At 37.4% G+C, this 19,077-nt stretch overlaps 1 protein-coding gene across 2 annotated transcripts in view; it reads right to left on the reverse strand.

Annotated features, from left to right (window-relative positions):
* MET (MET proto-oncogene, receptor tyrosine kinase) overlaps positions 1 to 19,077 on the reverse strand; it is a 106,283-nt gene that overhangs the window by 38,908 nt on the left and 48,298 nt on the right. For both annotated transcript variants that reach the window (XM_072964625.1, XM_006206171.4), the window contains exons 3-6: positions 17,559 to 17,750; positions 7,307 to 7,441; positions 6,357 to 6,530; positions 1,637 to 1,797 (exon numbers count right to left, since the gene is read on the reverse strand). In XM_072964625.1, coding sequence (XP_072820726.1) covers positions 1,637 to 1,797; positions 6,357 to 6,530; positions 7,307 to 7,441; positions 17,559 to 17,750 — 662 coding nt within the window. The remainder of the gene's footprint in view (positions 1 to 1,636; positions 1,798 to 6,356; positions 6,531 to 7,306; positions 7,442 to 17,558; positions 17,751 to 19,077) is intronic.

Raw genomic sequence — 19,077 nt, forward strand, 5'->3', positions numbered from 1 at the left:
AAAAGTATAAATATAATTTGTTTTATTAAATATCTTTTCTTTTTTGGGGGGCAGGATGTAGGGGGAGGTAATTAGGTTTATTTATTTTTGGAGAGGTACTGGGGATTGAATGCAGGACTTCGTGCATGCTAAGCATGTGCTCTATCACTTGAGCTATACCCTCCTTTAATATACCTTTAAATATCTTTTTAAAGAAGAAAATGAATTGTGTTTTACTTTTATAGGCTCTAATTTATAATGCAATGAGCAAGAACTTAAAAGGGTGATCTCTAGAATGAATCTGTTTTGCCATTAAGCTAAAGAAGTATGAGATTAACTGACATTTTGATCTCAGTAAAATGAGTAGATTTAGAACTTTATATAACCCTGAAAGGAATTCAACTAGGTATAAAATAACCACTTGATAGAATAGGTTCAATCATAAAACTCTGAATGTTCAATTGTTGTTTCTATATGATAATGGCAAATTTGTGGATTCTCTGTTCATTATGGAATTCAGATCATACAGAAAGTACATGCAGAATATAGTAGAACAGGCATAGGTCTTAAATCAGTAGAGCTGAGTCTGAAGGCCTGTTCGGCTCTTACTCTCTGGATTACCTCTGCTAATCTACACTCCACCTTTCTGAACTTCAGTTACTATCTCTGTAAAATAGGAAAAACATTGTTATCTCCCGGGAATCGGGAATGGCTAAATGAGCTACACTCCTTACGTTACAGTGCCAATAAATATCAGCTAAATATAAATTTAAACTCTCAAAAACAAGGAGTCTCAAAAATGTGATTCACGAGAATGTCATTCTAAGTGAAGTAAGCCAGAAAGGGAAAGAAAAATACCATATGAGGTTGCTCATATGTGGAATCTAAAAAAAAAAAAAAAAAGAACATAAATACAAAACAGAAACAGACTCATAGACATAGAATACAAACTTGTGGTTGCCAAGGGGGAGGAGGGTGGGAAGGGACTAGGAGTTCAAAATCTGTAGATACTGACAGGCATATGCAGAATAGATAAGCAAGATTATACTGTATAGCACAGGGAAATATATACAAGATCTTGTGGTAGCTCACAGAGAAAAAACAATGTGACAATGAATATATGTATGTTCAAATATAACTGAAAAATTGTGCTCTATACTGGAATTTGACTATAAATTGTAAAATGACTATAACTCAATAAAAATGTTTAAAAAATATGATTCAACTGCTTCTCTACATTTCTGAGGTTTAGAAAGTGAATTTAGAAGAGAGGGTCTATATTGAGCTTTTCTGATTTTTATAGAAAAAGCTGTTGGAGATTTCCTTTATTGGAACACTTAAAGGTGGAACCACCCCAACCAGTGCTGCTCTTTCAAATCTAGCCAGACAATTTCCCAAGAGTTGTTACAAGAATGATTGAAAAACTTCCATATGCTGAATTCTTTTCTTCACCTAAGTAATGCCACCTTTCCCCCTCCTTAATTCTGGTGAGTAAGTAGGGTTAAAAACAAAAGAAAACAAATGCACAAGGAGAGTAATGGACCAAGACCCTTTCTAATTCAAGAGATGGACTTTCAGGGCAAATTTTACAAGTAGTCATTCAAAAACAAAACGTGTTTTCCAACCACAGCCTGGCAAAACATCCTAAGATCCTTACGTATTTGTCGTGCTCTCGCTTAAGGTCAAGGTGCAACTCTCGTTCCCAAGGAAAACTTTGGTTTTCTTTAAGTCAGATTTATTATTCCTCCTGAATCCAAAGTCCCAGCCACATATGGTCAGCGTCGTCCCTCCTTCAAGGGGGGCACTAGTTGGGAGAACCTACAAGGACAATATAGAACTTTAAAAAACCCAATGTATTATCTTTCAAACGTGTGGAAAAGAAACAAACAAAATATGTATCCTCAAGAGTCTGAAGTCCTTCCCTTCTCCCAGTATATAAAAAAAATTTAATATTTACCAAAGGAAAAAGGGTCACAAATTTCAGAGAATCTGGAACAAATATTAAAACTATCTGACAGGGTGATTAGGTAAGCTGTTTTCAGGAGATCCAGAGATGGGTGAGACAGCAGATTCAGCCTGGGTGGGCATGGAGTTCCTTCTTAGGCTAGAGTAGACACACTTCGGGCCCAGACTTTTACATGCTTATAGAACCCCTTCACAGGCCTCCAGATTGAACTCTTTCATGGGCCCTAGAAGCCAAGCACCAATATATGCCTTGCTCTGGGTGTGTGCTACATTTATGTCGCTATGGTATTCCCCAACCAAAGAAAGTCCTATAGTAAAAATAACACTCTTTGTACCCAGTGTTTTCACAGTTGCATTCAGCAGCTATCATAATATCAACCACATAGAAGTTATTCAATCATATCTGCTATTCATTCATTCATTCACTATTTATTTAAAAATCATCTACTATGTGCCAGGCATCAACAAATGAATAAGTGACTCCATTCCTTTATACTTATTAATTCACATTTTTTACTAATTTTCAATTTTTCTTTGCTCACTGTTTGATATATACCAGCTAGTTAGTTGACAGAGCTAAAAATGATATAATATTTAATATATTCAATATATTATTTCCATTAGAAATAGGAAAAAAAAAACAGAATTGGAGAGAGCCCTAAATGTGATCTACATTGTAGCAATGTTTCTAATTGTCTCCCTTGGCATCACTATACATCATATTTCTAGGATTGACTTTTTTCTTCATGCTCAGTATTAAATAAATAATAGGTTCATTTCATTATTGCAGAGTCATCTTTGGTGTATTAAAAGTAAAACTTGAATTTATTAATAAAAATTTGACAATTGTGATATAACATAGCATAAGGCCCTTATGAAGCCTATAAGACAACTATTCTTAGGTTAAAATTATTAAAACAAAACATATCTCCAAGTTAAAAATAAGCTTCTCCTCAGTAGCTTTGTGACAATTGAGAAAGGAAATGCTCTTTTGGGGGGACATATTGTAAATTGTGCTGTAAAGTACAATGGTGGGAAAACATAGCACTGCTATAGAGGCAACTCAAAAACTAGTAAAGGTATTTGCTAGAGGCCAGTTAGTGAAAGTTTAAAAGTGATTCTTTTACAATTTAGAAGGCTTTTAGCAAAATCCAAACCTGCGAACATTCTCATCTCTCCCAAATAAATAATTGCAAACCAAAGCCTTATGCTTGTTGCCAAACCCCTTTAAAAGTCTTAGCCTACTGCTTTTATGATAGCTGTTTTACCCATGAAATCCATTACACAGTTGTGCCTTTCATGAAAACTTACCTCGTCCATGTCTAGCCAAATGAGAACTGATAGAAAAAAATATCTGTTTATTATTATGTTAGAAATCCAGTAGGAGAGAACAAGACATCTAACCCTCCAGGACTCTCTTCAGCCTGAGGCAGTCACACAGCTGCTGTTTCCTCTTTTAATGAGGAGTCTTCCCCAATGAAAACAGCTGCCCAAGGCTGATGTTGGCCGGATCCCACTGCTCAGATCCCCCCTTTCTATGATAAAATTGAAGCCTGTCACTCTACATACGTTATCATTTTCTATCTTACATAGTTTGAAACCCTCTCCTAGACCATCAGGATTTGAAAGGCCAGCTCTACTTAGCTTTCCCATCCCAACTGAAATATTAGAGGGGGACATCTGAACATATCCCCCTTCGCTTATGGGGTAATGTTCATTATTCCAGGGGAAAAGGAAGGACGCAGTCTTGGACTACACACCCTTGGACAGAACCAACAATGGCCTGGCAAACCCTGAGTTATCCTGAGGGTAGAGAAACTGTGTGGGAAGGAAATGAGTGTCCGGCATAAAGCCATGGAGGCTGGGTCTGGATAGGGTAGAAATAGCCACAAAAGTAGCTATTGTGATTTCACAGGTGAAAATGATTTAAATGATGTTGTTTTTAAACCCATTAAGATAATACATTAGAAAACTAAAATAAAGACAATAACAAAAAACCTTAGGAAACTAAAATTTGCAATGTCCCACCATATTGTAATATACTAACAATCAGGGAAACAAGGTGAGGAGTAAATAGGAAAACAACAATAATAACAGCAAAAACCTTGGAAAATTAAAAATTGCCTCTTCAGTAAATGTCACAAATATATTGTGCCAGTGTATTATAGGCATGACCCCTGTTTGTCATAAGATATAGCTGTTGCTTCTTATCTGAGTCTCCTGATCAATTAATAAACTGTTTAATTGTCTCACTGGGATTGGGCTCTAATCCTACCAGATATGACAATTTTATCGTAATAAATTCAGAATATATTAGAAAATGCTCTTCCTTTTCTGAAGCATGTTTCATTGCTCCTTAAGTGCAAGATCAGATAACAGGTTTGAAACAAAATAATGGGCTTGGAATCCTGAAATCTTTCATATGTGGAACTGCAAAGAATTTCAGCCACTGAACATGATGTACCTTGAAAAGCAGGTTAACTTACATTTATTGGAAAGTGAAACTCTACACATTAGCTAGGTTTTGTGCCTGCAGATTTTGACAGATAAGAGAAAGATGAATAATCTGTCTTATTTTTTGCAGTAAGAATGCTAAATGTCACGCTCTAGTGCAGCATGAAATCTTCCTAACAGCTCTGAACCAAAAGGGATTTATGGACTCAGCTGCACTACTTTCCTTCTAACCGTACAGCCCGAGCCTTAATGACTCGTGCATGATGCAATGCAAACTTTAAAAAATTTCCAGCTATGGTGTTGGAGTTAGGAAAGGTGAGAGAGAGGGAGATTCAAACATTATGTAGGATTCTCTGGTTCCAGAAAATTCTAAAATATTTACCCTGTTTTTAACCATTTTAATATAGCTTTCGCCACTAATAAAATGAGGTACATTAGTCAAAATTAAATGTTTAAATTGTACAGGTTCTCAACCTGCTCTTTATTTAAAGCATGAGCTTGGCTGTTTTTGAAATGAAATTCTTGTGATTTAACTGCACACGCACGCACACACACCCACACCCCTCATATCTCTTTCACGGAGTAGCTGAGTTCAGGTTTCTGGTGTCTCAAATTGCCATGGCTAGGTGTTTTTAAAGTATAAAATTACATGTGGTTTTAAAAGTATATTAAATACACAAACAAAAAGTACATAAAAAATACAGTATAGATTTAAATTTGTTCCCTTACTATCTTCTAGTTTATTCTCTAGCTGATCAAGTGAACTCTTAATAATTGTGTCACACCTAACAGAAAATGATTTGGTTTAAAACCCAGTCACCCAGTACAAATCTTTCCCCAAACCGTAGCTAAATGAAAACAGCCATGCACTTGGGGGCAGTTTCTGCTCTGACTCGCACACTTTGTTTACTTGGGCTTGAACCAGGCAACCGAGACCTTTAACTTGAATCTTTCACAAGAACCATTTACTAAAGTCCAACTGTTCCACATGCAGGCAGAAAAAATACACACCGGGTCCTCACTAGGGAAGTAGCTTCAAGCAAAACGTATTTGGATCAAGTAAAAAATTTTTAAAAATTGCCATGGAGATTTTCAGAGAGCCAAACACATGTTTAAGCAAATAAGGCGACAGAGAGTTAGAGGGTGGTGGCTACAACATTATGGTTAAAGCCCACTGCTGGAAGCTAAGTTTTCTAAGAGCAGAAGGCACTTTTGTCTTGTTTGGGACTTTATCTCCCAGTGTCGAGAGGAGTGCCAGCTGTTGGTATGTACTCAGTAACTGTTTTTGTAATTAATGAAAGAATGAATTGGCTCACAGAGTGTATAGAGGTTAGTGTGGTCATCAGTCATGCCTTTACTTCTCTTCCAGGAACTTTGAGAGAAGGTGCACAGCCACCTATGGGTGCTGACCATTCACTTGCCTCCCATCTTGCCCTGAGAAGTAACCTCTAATCTCATCAGTGATGAGACAGCCACCACCTATGTGTCAGAGAGAACAAAACCCCCTGTTTTGATTGCTACAGGATGGCTGGGATCTCTACTTTGCATGGTCCAGTTTAGGGTTCTGGGTTATGCCATGAGTGGATCTCTGTATATGATGGAGACTCATGTCTGGCCACCTGGTGGATAAAGTAGATGGTGAGGAATCAGAGAATAGGCAAGTCAGAAGGGATCAGGTCCCAGTGTTCGGAAATGGGGAGCAGTGTGGCTCACTAACAACTACTCTTTTTCACATAGCACCAAGGGAAAGCAATTGCCCAAGGAGAGTATGAAGCAAGCTCTTCAAGTGCAGGGCCCTGGGGGGATGTGCCCAAACATCACCCTAAAGGAAAAACCTGGAGGGAGGTAGTGCTTGGGCTGATGCTTTAACAGCTAAGTGAATACATTATTTTTTAATTTTTTTCATCAATGAGATTGTTTTCCAAAAAACATGCATGACAGCTGAGAGAGACTCCTACCTTGTAGATTGTAGGCAGACAGATCTCTTGAGTCCATATTCCACCTGAGCATTCCTCCAACTGCACACATTTATCATGGCACCAGCCACACTGCACAAAGGAAGGAGCAGAGAGGCACTGACTGCAGGACTGAAAATGTTCACAGCCCAAGCCGTTCAGCGGGATCTTGGTGATCTGTGAAGACAAATGATGGAAAGAGCTTTCAGAGGGGTTTTTTGTTTGCCTGTTAAATAAAAATTGAATACACCAAAGATACCTGTAAATATAATTTGAGAGTCCAATAGAGACAGCACCTACGTGTGCAAATCACATAATGCTGCTTAGTGTGATTTAAGTTAAAAAAAATCTAATTCCTTCCTTCCCTCTACTATTGGCACATATGTGATAAAAGTTAACATTACTGTCTGGTGAACACAACCATTATCATGCAATGTTAGAGGTTCTATTTAGTAGGGACATTTTGCTGTCTGAGATGATTTAAAAATAACAAGAGAGTATAGTTTAAGCTGCTGGAAAACATACTTGAACCCCTGGGAAATTCTAAGTAAGTTTACATATCATTCTGGCATCAAGATGCACCTCCTTCTCTCAGAGAAAAGGCATTACTGGCCAGCATCAGATTCCAATGTACATTTCAGGATTTATCTGCCTGGCCTAGAGTTCTGCCCTTAGGACTGTAATTCTCATTCTGTGTGTTTGTTTTTCTCATTGAGAAATACAGGACAAAAGAAGTTCACATGATGAAGAGGACCTCCCACAGGTCCACTCTTTACCAAGTAAAAAATTAACTTGATTTTAGAAGATCTCTGAAATACTCAGGCAAGGATTTGATAGAGGAAAGGTGAATCCAGATGAAGAGAGACATTAAAAAGGACCATGTGACACTGGCTGTAAATATCCCACTCAGGAGGAAACACATCCAGAGAACCTCCCTGGGGACCAGGGCTTACCTTCTTCCCAGTGACAACCAGTGTATAGCCATTTTGGTTTAGTGGGTGCTCCACAATCGCTTCTGGAGACACAGGGTGGGAATCCAGGAGAAAATTCACATGAGGGGTTGACAATCCTGATCGAGAAACCACAACCTGAGAAACAAACCAGAAAACACTCTTAGTTCAACAAGCTCAGTTTAAATATACTGTCAGTGGAAATTGTCGGTGATAATAGTGATAACAGGTTAGAAGAGCCCGTGGGTGTTTGAACCAAAGGCCCAACAGTTTATCTCACTGTAAATCAATATGACATCTTCTAATCTCCTGCCTTGGAGACAATTCATCTGAATCCCCAAGACAAGAGTTTTGCCTATGATCTTTTAATGGTTTCTAGGGAAGGAGATCTTCCAGTCAATCAGCCAGCACATGCAGACAAATACTCAGGATTGTACTGGGAACTGCAGGAGCCAAGACTCTCCCCAGCACAGAAGACCTCACTTATGTTACAAGGATTCTGGATTATTTTTCACGCTACCCTCCTGACCCTCCTCACCAGCCAGCTTCCCTTGATGTAACAGAAAGGGTAGTGAATGGGGAGTCTGGAGATACGGTCTGGTTCCAGCTTTACTACTCTTAAGCCATATTTATAGACCTTTTGTGGTCAAAATAGGCCCTCAGCTAACTCTGAAATTAAGTGCTGTCATTTTTATAAACCACTGCCCCAACAATACATGATTAGGTTTGATTATAAATAAAGTTCTGCTTCTCGGCCTGTTTTTATGATAAGGCCTGCCTGATGATTTTAACAAAGCCTTGAAAATGAGTTTTGATGATTGGTGTCATTCTTGCTGTCACATATTTCTAATTGGGGATGATTCTCAGCTATATAATTTCCATCTGCCCAGTTGCTAGAATCCAGTAATAATGAAGTCCAGCTATAAAATCAGATGGCTATCTGAGATGAACACCCAGACCACAGGAGAGTTTAGGAGCACTCAGAGAGCCTCTCATTTTTAAATAGGCCATAAGGTTGTATCTGCATGAGGGTGCAGGGGGCTGAGTTCTGGGCTTGAAATTGACTTTGTGAAATTGCTCTACATCCAAATACCCTTTTATGTTTTATTGAAAGGGCGTTTATTTGCTGTGGGTTTGAAGTCATGGGACAAACATGGGCATCTATGAGATTAGGATTAAATAACCACTCCTTCTACCTCTGCTTTCTTATCCATAAATTGGGAAAGAACTGCTTGGTATTCTAACAAACCCACAATATATAAATGTTCTGGGGAACCAGTAGTAAATTTTTTCTTCAGCACACTAACGGAGTCAAGTAGCCTAAAACAATTTGAGAAGATTCCCAAAGTACCAAATTTGCTCCCAGAAAGTGGATTGTTGATAGAGAAACCAACCAAGCTCTCATAGAGCTATAAAAGTTAAACATTATGAACATTTTTCTAACTTTTGTTCTACCCTAAACACTCAATACTTTCAAAGCATCTCCATTAAGCAGGGTGGCTGTATTTGCACAGAATTTAAGTGATGGATCAAAGGTCACTTGGTCAGGATGCGAAAGGATGGAAACTACTGTTATTCCTAAATATAGGGCAAAATAGTTCCTTGTGACTTTTGTAGGGAAAATAAAAAGAAGTTCAATTACCAGTCCTGCCTCCCTCTGAGTGCTGGTTACAAAGCAGAATATCAGGACACTAGACTTCTAAAGCCTCTACCCCAAATTATCCAGATTTCAGATAACCAACTTTTCAATCCTGACTTACTTCTGGTGCTCACCACTTCTTGTTTTTCCTACCACTTCCCTATTTTTTCATGTTTCCCTGATTGTTGCCAATCGCTTCCCTTTTTTCACTGCAAAGGTGAAAAAAAATTTCCATTTTCTCACATGCAAGTCAAAAACAAAGCAATACACCAGTTTCTCAATAATCTGACTCTGCTCTCTGTGCCTCATTCTGTGCTTTCTCCCTCACTGAAGACTATTCGCTCCCCTGAACCTTCCAATGGATATTTGCATTTTGTGTCCATCTCTCTTGTATTCTTCCATTCTATTCAGACCTGCCACATAACAATCACCTCCGACTACTTTTTTTCTCCTATCTTCTTGCTCTTGTTCATATCATTTCCTATATCTATAATAAGTAATTATTTCTTAATTACTAGGTCATCATCTTTGGCTTTATCAGATAACTGAAATGTATGCAAATATTCATTTCCCAGAAAGGACTAATCTTTCTCTTTTCACAAAAATGCTCTTTGCATCTCTGGAACTTGGATAGACTGATTTCGTACAATCCCTGTTAAGAATTTTTGTCTGGAGAACAACACATATAATGGTAACTGAGCCAGGCGTTGTGCTGCTTTAAATGGGTATGTTGTTTATTCCTCACAGTAATCCTACAAGGTAGGTATTATTATTTTCCATAAAGAAAACATGACAGAATTTTAGCTAGAAAGTACAAGAGTCAGGTTTCCAAGGAACTTTATCTCATGCCAGAATCTGTTTGCTTGATCTCTTCTTAAACACTCAACTGATATACTCTTGGAGCACCAGAGTAAAAACCAATAAAAAAAACTTTAACTCTGAGCTCCCAAAAGCCACTCATGAGTCAAAGCATTAAAACAAATTTCACAATATATTTGCCTTGTTTCAGTAATCTTGGCTGCACAAGTTAAGTGTGCCTAAGGAGAAAGAACCCACATCTAAATAGTTTTTGATGGCACAGAGGAAATGTTATTAGTACAATCGGCAAGCTCTACTTTTGATCATGAGCTAAGATGAGCGTGGCTTGGTACAGAAAACGGGATGAACCAGAGAAGACAGAAGATTGTGTGGAACAGTGAGATGACTGGAGTTTTAAGCAGAGGTCATATCACAGATACAAATACCTTTCTAGTTGATCATTAGCCCTTTCTCTGGAGGGATACCTACTACTATAAAATGCCAAAAATGCCTTTCTATTGTTAATTCTTCAACTTTCTTTTATTGCTGAAATTCTAAATAATTGGGTGACCACTTTAACTCTCAAAATATCCCTGAAGCAATGTTTGCAAGAAATGAGGAATTCCTTTTGGTTGTCATGGAGATATTTCTAAGGACAGAATAGAATCCAGCATTGAAATTTAATTCTTATGATAAATCACCTGGCAGTCCTAGAACAATTAGTAAGAAATAAAAGATTGGCAATTAACTTTTGAGTTTCTACTGTGTTGACAATTAATCTTTAGTGTTTAGGTCTCAAAACCTCTTTTTTTTAATGCTCTTGAAAACATAAAACTAATATGTTTTATGGTGAGGGAATAGGGAGGAATCTGAATTCACTTGACTGCTGTGGCTATGATCTCAAATTATCTGGGAGAGAAGATGGGGAAGAAATATATGTATAAATAAGATAAAACTTGTGGTTAGGGCCCCAAATTCATGACCCTGAACAAAGTAATTTTGTGTAATATATCTATAAATACATAAAAGCCAGATCCCCTTACCTCACACATAGAGTTTTACTTCTGATTAATTTGCTTTAGAGTTTAATTTTCTTTAAGAAGGACGAATACAATTTAACATGAGATTATTTCTTACATAACATGAGATATGTGGTTTTCTCCCCATTTAAAAAAAATAAACAATTCTATGGTTTTTTGGTATACTCACAGATTTGTGTAACCATCACCACAACCAATTTTGGAATATGTTCATTACTTCAAACAGAAACTCCACACCACTTAGCCATCATCCACCCCATCCTCTCATAGCCTCCACATCCTGGCAGCCACTAATGTACTTTCTATCTCTATAGATTTTCCAATTCTAGACATTTCATGTAAATGGAATCATACAATATGTGGTCTTTTGAGACTGGCTTCTTTTACTTAGCATAATGTTTTAAAGGTTCATCCATGTTTAAGCATGTTATCAGTATTTCATTCCTTTTTATTGCTAAGTAATATTCCTCTGGATAAATTTTATTTATCCATTCATCAGTTGATGGGCACTTGGGTTGTTTCTACTTTTTGGCTATTGTGAATAATGCTGCTATGAACATCTAAGTACAACTTTTGGTGAGAAAATGTACTTTCATTTCTCTTGGGTACATACCTAGGAGTGGAAATGTTGGGTATTATAGTAACTCTACATTTATTAACCTTTTGAGGACCTGCAAGGCCATTTTCCATAGGAGCTGCACAATTCTACATTCCCACCAGCAATTGATGAGGATTCTAATTTTTCCACATCCTTAGTGACATTTATTATTTTCCATTTTCTTGATTATAGCCATCCTACTGAGTGTGAAGTGGTACTTCATTGTATTTCATTGTGGTTTTGGTTTGTATTTCTCTGCCAAATGTTTCCTTAAATTAGGTAAAAGACAAGTTTACTTCTGGAGGTTGACAGCCATTACGCCTGCCTGAAACTGATACTTGGGCATCACCTGATCAGTGTTCCATCCCATGTTCTGGAGAACATACCTCATGATCAGACTAGACTTTTACAAAACAGGAATCTAGAGAGGCTGGAGGTGGGGCAAGGGTAAAAGGAACAAAAACGGATTCCCACGAGGAGAATCAAAGTGGGGGATGCAGCACATTCCCCAGGTGCTACTTTATTTGGAAGATTAAAGTGAATTTTCCTTTTATAAGAACAGAAAGTATACAATTCTATTTCTAGGCAAATAAAACTGAATGAGGCCTTTGATATCATCTAGAATGATCTCTAATTTGAAAGTTAAGAAAAATAGAGATTTCTATTAAGGAATAAAGAAAACTTCATTTTCAGTGAATGCAGACTCCTGGAGTTTGAGATTCAATGAGATAAAAATGTGAACTGAGAGAAAAAAATATGAGAGAAGGTAATGACACCATTATTAAACAAACTGGGGTATAACTGGATGTGACCCAGGGAGTAGGTCTGCTTTCTCTATAGTTCCCAGTGTAGACCTGGCACAGAATAGGTTTGAAAGGTATATCTATTGCTTAAATATATGAACAGACTGAAATAAGAAGCTCACTTAAGCCTTGATGAAGGGATGATTTTTTTTAAATGTTTCAGATATTTAGATAAACTTCAAGAGTTTGATTTGCATTTTCAAGGCATGGCTTCTGATGCCGCTTGCTTCTTGCCTGCTGCAATGGACTGGATGTTTACGTCCTCCGTACATTTATCTATTGAAATCCTAATCCCCAATGCAATGGTTAGGAGATGGGGTCTTTGGGAACTGATTAGGTAATGAGGGTAAAGCTCTCGTGAATGAGATTGGTGCCCTATAAAACAGACCCCAGAGAGCTCTCCTGCCTTCTTTCCACCATATGAGGACACAGCTGGCCTTCACCAGACACCAGGTCTACTGGCACCTTGATCTTGCACTTCCCAGCCTCCAGAACTGTGAGAAATAAATGTTTGTTTTTTAAGCCACCTAGTCTATGATAATTTGTTACAGCAGCCTGAACTGACTAAAACACCAGCTTTAGATTTATATATTCTGAAGTATGTGAGAGAAGTTGGTATTTGTTGAGAACGAAATCAGATATGAAGAGTTTTGTTTCAACCAAGATAAACAGCGAGTTTCCTGGAATAGAAAAAAATGAAACATAAGAAGTGGAAATCTCTGATTGGTGCTGACAACTCAAAAGTAGTAAGACAAAGTACCAGGTGGCAAAAGTTGAATTAAATTAATCTTTACTCTGTTCTTTCTTTCATTCTTTTTGTTAAATGGGCACAAGTGCTTCCACGCCAACCTGACACTACAAAGGCCAGGTATGTATGAAAAGCAAAACAATTTTCTTTATGATTACAATACTGATGTGTATGAGTGTTTCAATTTTTTGAAATGAGTCAAAGTGAGTTGAAATGAGTCAATACCAAATTGAGACTTTTGTAAAAAAAATTTCAAGCATCTAAAAACCAAACAAGCTAGTAAATTTGTAAAAACTTAAAATCCAATACTTTCAAATTAACATTCCAAATATGACTATAGGATTAGCCAATCTATACATTGAGTTTATCTGTCTGAATTTTGAAAAAAAACTACTGATAAATATTTTTCATGTTTTAAAAATGTCTGTTTTTTCAAATAAGCACCCAAACAAGAAATTCCAGTTATTCCCGCTACAAAACAAACAAACAAAAGCTTAGCATTTTCCCCATGGTTTCAAATATTTATGTTTTAAATTTCCATGCATATAATAGTGTATAAGATACATGTATTTCAAAAGCATTCATTAACTCGTTTTAGGAGACTACATGTGAACTGGGTTTAACTTTTTGCTATCAACATAACTCTGAAATATTATTTATAATAGGTTCTTTTTCACATAAAAGAAACTTCAAAACCCATGAAGTATATTTTCTCCTAAAGAAATATGCCAAAGCTACCATTCTTTAGGGATATAATTAAATCATTGATGTACACATTAAAAAAAAAGGCAGATAATATTTTCATCTGAGCATTTTATAAAGGAGACAGGTAAGATAGCAATCCCTGAAGAGAAATGTCCAAGTTCAAGCTTCATTTGGCTGTGTCTCTGACGGCTGCTCACAGCCTTGATGTATTGATGATCTGTGTCTACATACTATAAAACAGCAGTATTTCCAAATGTAATGTATGCTGCAGGCTTCCAACACAAGCACTGACATACCATGATGGTGGCACAGAAACCAAACAAATTTGGAGACAGGAGGTCAATAGATGAATTGATTCTTCTTACTGGAAGTGAGTAATTATTATCAAGTTCACCAATTACTAACATAATCCTTTAAGTAATGGTCATAAGTAATGATCACAAGCTAAGGATATCTTTTTAGGTGATCCCTACCTCTTGAAGTTTCTTGCTTAAGGCCAACTAGTCCAGTTAAGAGGCACAAGACAAAAGGGGTAATGAGTGGTACCAGCATCAAGGAATTGGGGAGGGGGGAAAGGGGGATGGAAGAAGAGCAAGGATGATGCCAAAAAACCCAATGACATCTGTGATAGAGCCCAGACGGCGGCCACTGTATGGAGGCGGGGTAGCTGCCCAGTGAATATGGAGCTGAACTTAAAACAAGTCTTGAAATCATCTCCCCACCTCCACTCCATCCCCATCCACTCACTTTCCTTGGCCTGACACAAATATTTCCTTGGTCATGCACAAATATTTTAATAGCAATGCCTTGCATTTAGAGATTAAAGGCCTTATAAAAGTGCTGTAAAAAAAAATCAAGCAAGCATTGTTTTTGGATGTGGATTAGACGAGGAGCTCAGAAGGGGAGATGGGGCAATCCCTGTGATTAGTCCTGTGATCATCATGAGTATCCCGCTTCCCTCTCCCACGTAGCCCTGCACACTTCGCGCATGTTCCCCTGCCCTGTTCTTTTCTACATCCCCTCTCTCCAAAATGTGTAAGAAGGCACTTTCTTACTGTTTACTTATACTATCTCAAACATTGCTATCATTTTATTTTACTTCAAAGCATCCCAAGAGAGTGATCACACAAATAAAAACATCTATATTGACACGGCTCTACAGAGAAACTTGAATATAGATGTACATACACATCAGCATACTTAGACATAGCTGCACCTGTATATGTTTAATGTTAGAAACATGTCAGAAATGTCTTCTCTGCCATACATATAATATTGTTAGCTAAACAATATAATTCTTTCTAATCAAGTAACCACTGTGAAATACCTGATTCACTTTGCACCCGACAGCTGGGGCTGAAGCTTGTATTCCCAGCCAGAGCTGAACATAAGCACAATAGGAAAGGCAGAAACAGCTGCAAACTCTTGGGAGAAAACATTTGCAAAGCAACTTTGCCTTTGGGCTTCAGGGTAGGAAGGAAGTAAAATAATTTTTCTGTTCCTTTTCATGTATGGCAGCTGTCTTTGGGAAAAAAAAATTAAGTCCATTCTATTTTGTAACAGAAACTCCATACTATTATTAAAACACGGGTTGTAGAAACTTAGGCTTGGCCACAGATTTAGCACTTCAGTGCAGTCAAAACATTTACAGAACTTGGTAAGTTACTGCTTGGATAGATTAAGTTAGATGGTCCCCAAGTTTTGCTGCACTCTTGACTCTACCTCCAACATAATTTGCTGTAAACAAACTAGATTTCAGTAATGTTGATTCCTTGATCTTTCAAATGGTTTAGGTTTATTTGCATAAAATTCTTCTGAATGGAATTCTCTCAGGCAAGTGTCAGAGAAACAGTTCCTCTCTCTGTGGATCTCAATAGTCCTTTGTCTTTATGTCTTTGTCTCCTGTACTTTTGGTATCAGGTACATGTTTTTATCTCTCCTACTAAAATTTTAGTTCCTTAGAGGCAGCTTCTGTGCCATTTGTTTAGTAAAGCAAAGTTAGTACATCCTGATATATTTGATGAATTAAGAATCACTTGGTTAAAAAAAAATCAGGGATATCAGTGTTTTTCATAAAATAAGTATCTTTCATCTTCTGTGTTTTGGATGCACAGGTATACTATAGCTTCTTTTATGAAAGTGCTGGGAGATAAGAATAAAACATTTGCTACAGCATTTCCGTTATAATGAGACTGATATATAACGTACCACTTAGGTTGTGAAATCTGTCACACAGCAGAATTTACTCAGTTATTAAAGCAATCTATCTAAAAATGGAATTTTATTAGAACTTTAGAATCTGGAAAAAGGCCAGGAACCCTATGATGTGAAAAAGTGTCAGGCCTAAAGTGACTGTAGAAAGCTTATTAATGTGCAACTGGATTGGTGAGGTAATAGACAATTAAGAAAAAAGAGAAGCAGAAAAAAGATAAAGGGAAGCAAATCCAAACAGTGAACACAGTAGGAATTCAAAAGATTCTAGCTTCTCTCATTCTCCTTCAAATTTTTTTGGAATTCTACAGAATAGTATCAATGTAAACTAAAAACACATATAAATACAATATAACACTATACATTTTACAAGGAAATAAGGTATGACCATATTTCAAATATATTGAAGTGCTTATCTGTGTGGGAGGAGACTGGGCATCTCCTCTTCAGATTCTGAGGAGTTAAGGACAGAATTAAATGGTCTGAAGTGGCTAAAATAGAACACTGGGCTGGGAGAGAGAGATGGGGGAGAAAAAGTGTAGTTAATTGTGAAGCAATGGGAGGAGGGTAGGCTGAGTGTGGGAACACTGAGATAATAGGATCTATAGGATTTGTTTTGAGATGGGAAAGCTTTATTTACATGTTTTACGACTTTGAAAAAATTCCACCATGCACGCTAGTACAAGAAAAACATGATTTAAAATATAGTAATGACCAATATTCAAGCTGCTATAAAGATAGTGGTAATTTTTAAAAATATGTTTTGTAAAGAATACAGATAGAGAAAATACAGATAGGTGAGTCACAGGAAAACATCATCGTCCTCAACCAGTTTACTAGAAGTCGTTGTCTGACAAGGATGTTAATTACATCAGGTGATTATGAAATAAACATCCCTCTTTAAAAGAAATTTCTAGTCTTGTAGAAAGTCACATTTCCACAGATGCCATTGTCATTCTGCATTAACCAAGAATCTACTAATGAACTCATGTTGAAAGCACTACCAATAACAATTAAAGCAGTAAAACAGACACAACACAAGAGCATTTTAATTTCTGCAAAGTGCTAGGGTGTATCTAGGAAACACGATAACTGCAAGTCTGAAATGTGAACTTTCATTGCATGGAAATACCGTTGCTATCCATTAAAAGCATTTCTTAACAAAATCCGGAGCTTTTTTTTTTTTCCAGTGTTTGCACTTCTTTGTGTCTGACCCCATCATTCTGCAGAATCAGGGGAGCTGGAGTTACAATGGGATTCTGATGATAACGTCCCTTCCTAACTCCTGCCAATATTTCTCAATGATGTGAATGTTTCTGCTCATGGAGACGCACGGTTCACACAATAGCTCTCCTTTGATCCGTAGCTTCCCTTGAAATAGGAAAACATCGCCTGGAAGTGCTTTAATTGTTTCATTTTATTTTCCAATCATGTGATAGAAATCATGAATGGAAAATGAAAACCCAAACCATTCCAGGCAAGAAAATGAAAGCAGCCACATTTAAACTGAAAGCTTCAAGAATTTAACAAAAATAGGCCACACACTTCATAAAAAGTGGATCGGGTTTCATTGTTTTGCTTCAGTCTGTGTCTCTAGCTTCTACTGTGATTTCCACTTTATAGTATTTGCAAATACCTTGCTGCAAAAACAGAAGGAAATTAATTGCACAACACCAGATAAAACAGACACAGCCAGTCTCAGAAAGCATGTACCTGCATGAAGCGACCCTCTGACGTCCCGAGATTAGCGATGGTGAGGTCTCCTTTAATGAAGGTGGATATGGATGTTAAGAGGACCTGGTTGAATTGGCCCGTGAATAAGTCAACGCGCTGCAAAGCAGTGGTAAACTCCGTTCGATATTCATCATTGCGCACTTCACAGCCCGATGAATTTCTCAAAAGTGTCTAGAATAAAATATGGTCATAGAAATAACATGAGTCCAGATGTGAGCAAGCTGGTAAGAAACTTTGTGTCTTTTCAGAACTTGGATTGGAATGGCAAAGGATAACTATGCAAACAGACAAATAGGCCCAGATAGGAAGAAATAATTCTAGTGACCTAAATGAACCCAGTATCACTAGGTGCTGCTGTGTATATATAGACTCTAAAACTAAGGGCAATTCTCACCATCACAGTTTGTGCCATGGTCAAAATAAAAATGGTGCCAGTAGAAGGAAAATAAAACTATGAATGCCTCAGCCCTGGACAAGAAGGTAACACTTCTAGCAGGAAAGTCCAATGAGATGAATTTTAACTGGAATAATCATGTTAAAGTCACACTAGGACATTATATTTTAAAACATGTGCCTCTGTGCACTGGTGTGCAGTAAGGTGGCGAAGAGTGATGGTTGACAGATGATTCAACAGGAGGCAGCAGAGCAGACCCCAGAACCAGGTGCTGCCTCCAATACTGGTTCCCTAGTAGTTATTTGCTTTATGTAATTTCTATAATCTCCCTGTGCTTGTGAAATTCATGTTATCTCTGTTTCAGTTCCCCAATCTGTAAAATCTAGAGTATTACAGAAATGTACTACCTTACAGAGCTGCTGTGAAGATTAAATGAACTAGTTTATAGTAATCTCTCACACTAGAACCCTGGACACAGAGAATACCATTAAGTATTTGCCCTCATTATGGTGAAAGGCTCAAAAAAATGTAAAAGTTGTACATCAAATGTCTCAGTAACCAGCTTACTAAAAGGCAATTACCAACCAATCAGGTATTTATCTCTTAGCTGTAACTTCAAATGGAAGGATTTTAAAAATATTGTTCACTAACACATGACAGTTAAGCACTGTGGATCCCTCCCTTCACATAGACACTTCAGTTTCCTTGTTTCATTCTACTACTTAGACTGCAACACCTGTCTCCTTTGCAGGACCATCCGTGCCTGGCTCTCAGTGTTAGGGTTTCTTAAGGCTCCATTCTAGGGCTGCCCCTCTGTTCACTCCTCACAATCCCCCACTAGGATATCTCAGTTTTATTCTGTGATGTCTATTACTATTTAGTTGACACACACGTGTACCTTCAGGCTACCCTGGTCCTCTGAGCTGACTGTGCATTTATCAAACTGCCTATGAAATCTGCACTGAGATCTCTCAAAGACCTCTGATTATTACAAATAAAATAGGACAATAATAGAAAATCTCTAATCTTCAAATCATTTTCTTGCATTTGTAGCTACATACAAAAGATGTGTAAGAATGAACTTTTTCTCTCTTTTTCTTCCAA

Source organism: Vicugna pacos, chromosome 7 (assembly GCF_048564905.1).
Source record: "Vicugna pacos chromosome 7, VicPac4, whole genome shotgun sequence".
In the NCBI taxonomy this organism is placed as follows: domain Eukaryota; kingdom Metazoa; phylum Chordata; class Mammalia; order Artiodactyla; family Camelidae; genus Vicugna; species Vicugna pacos.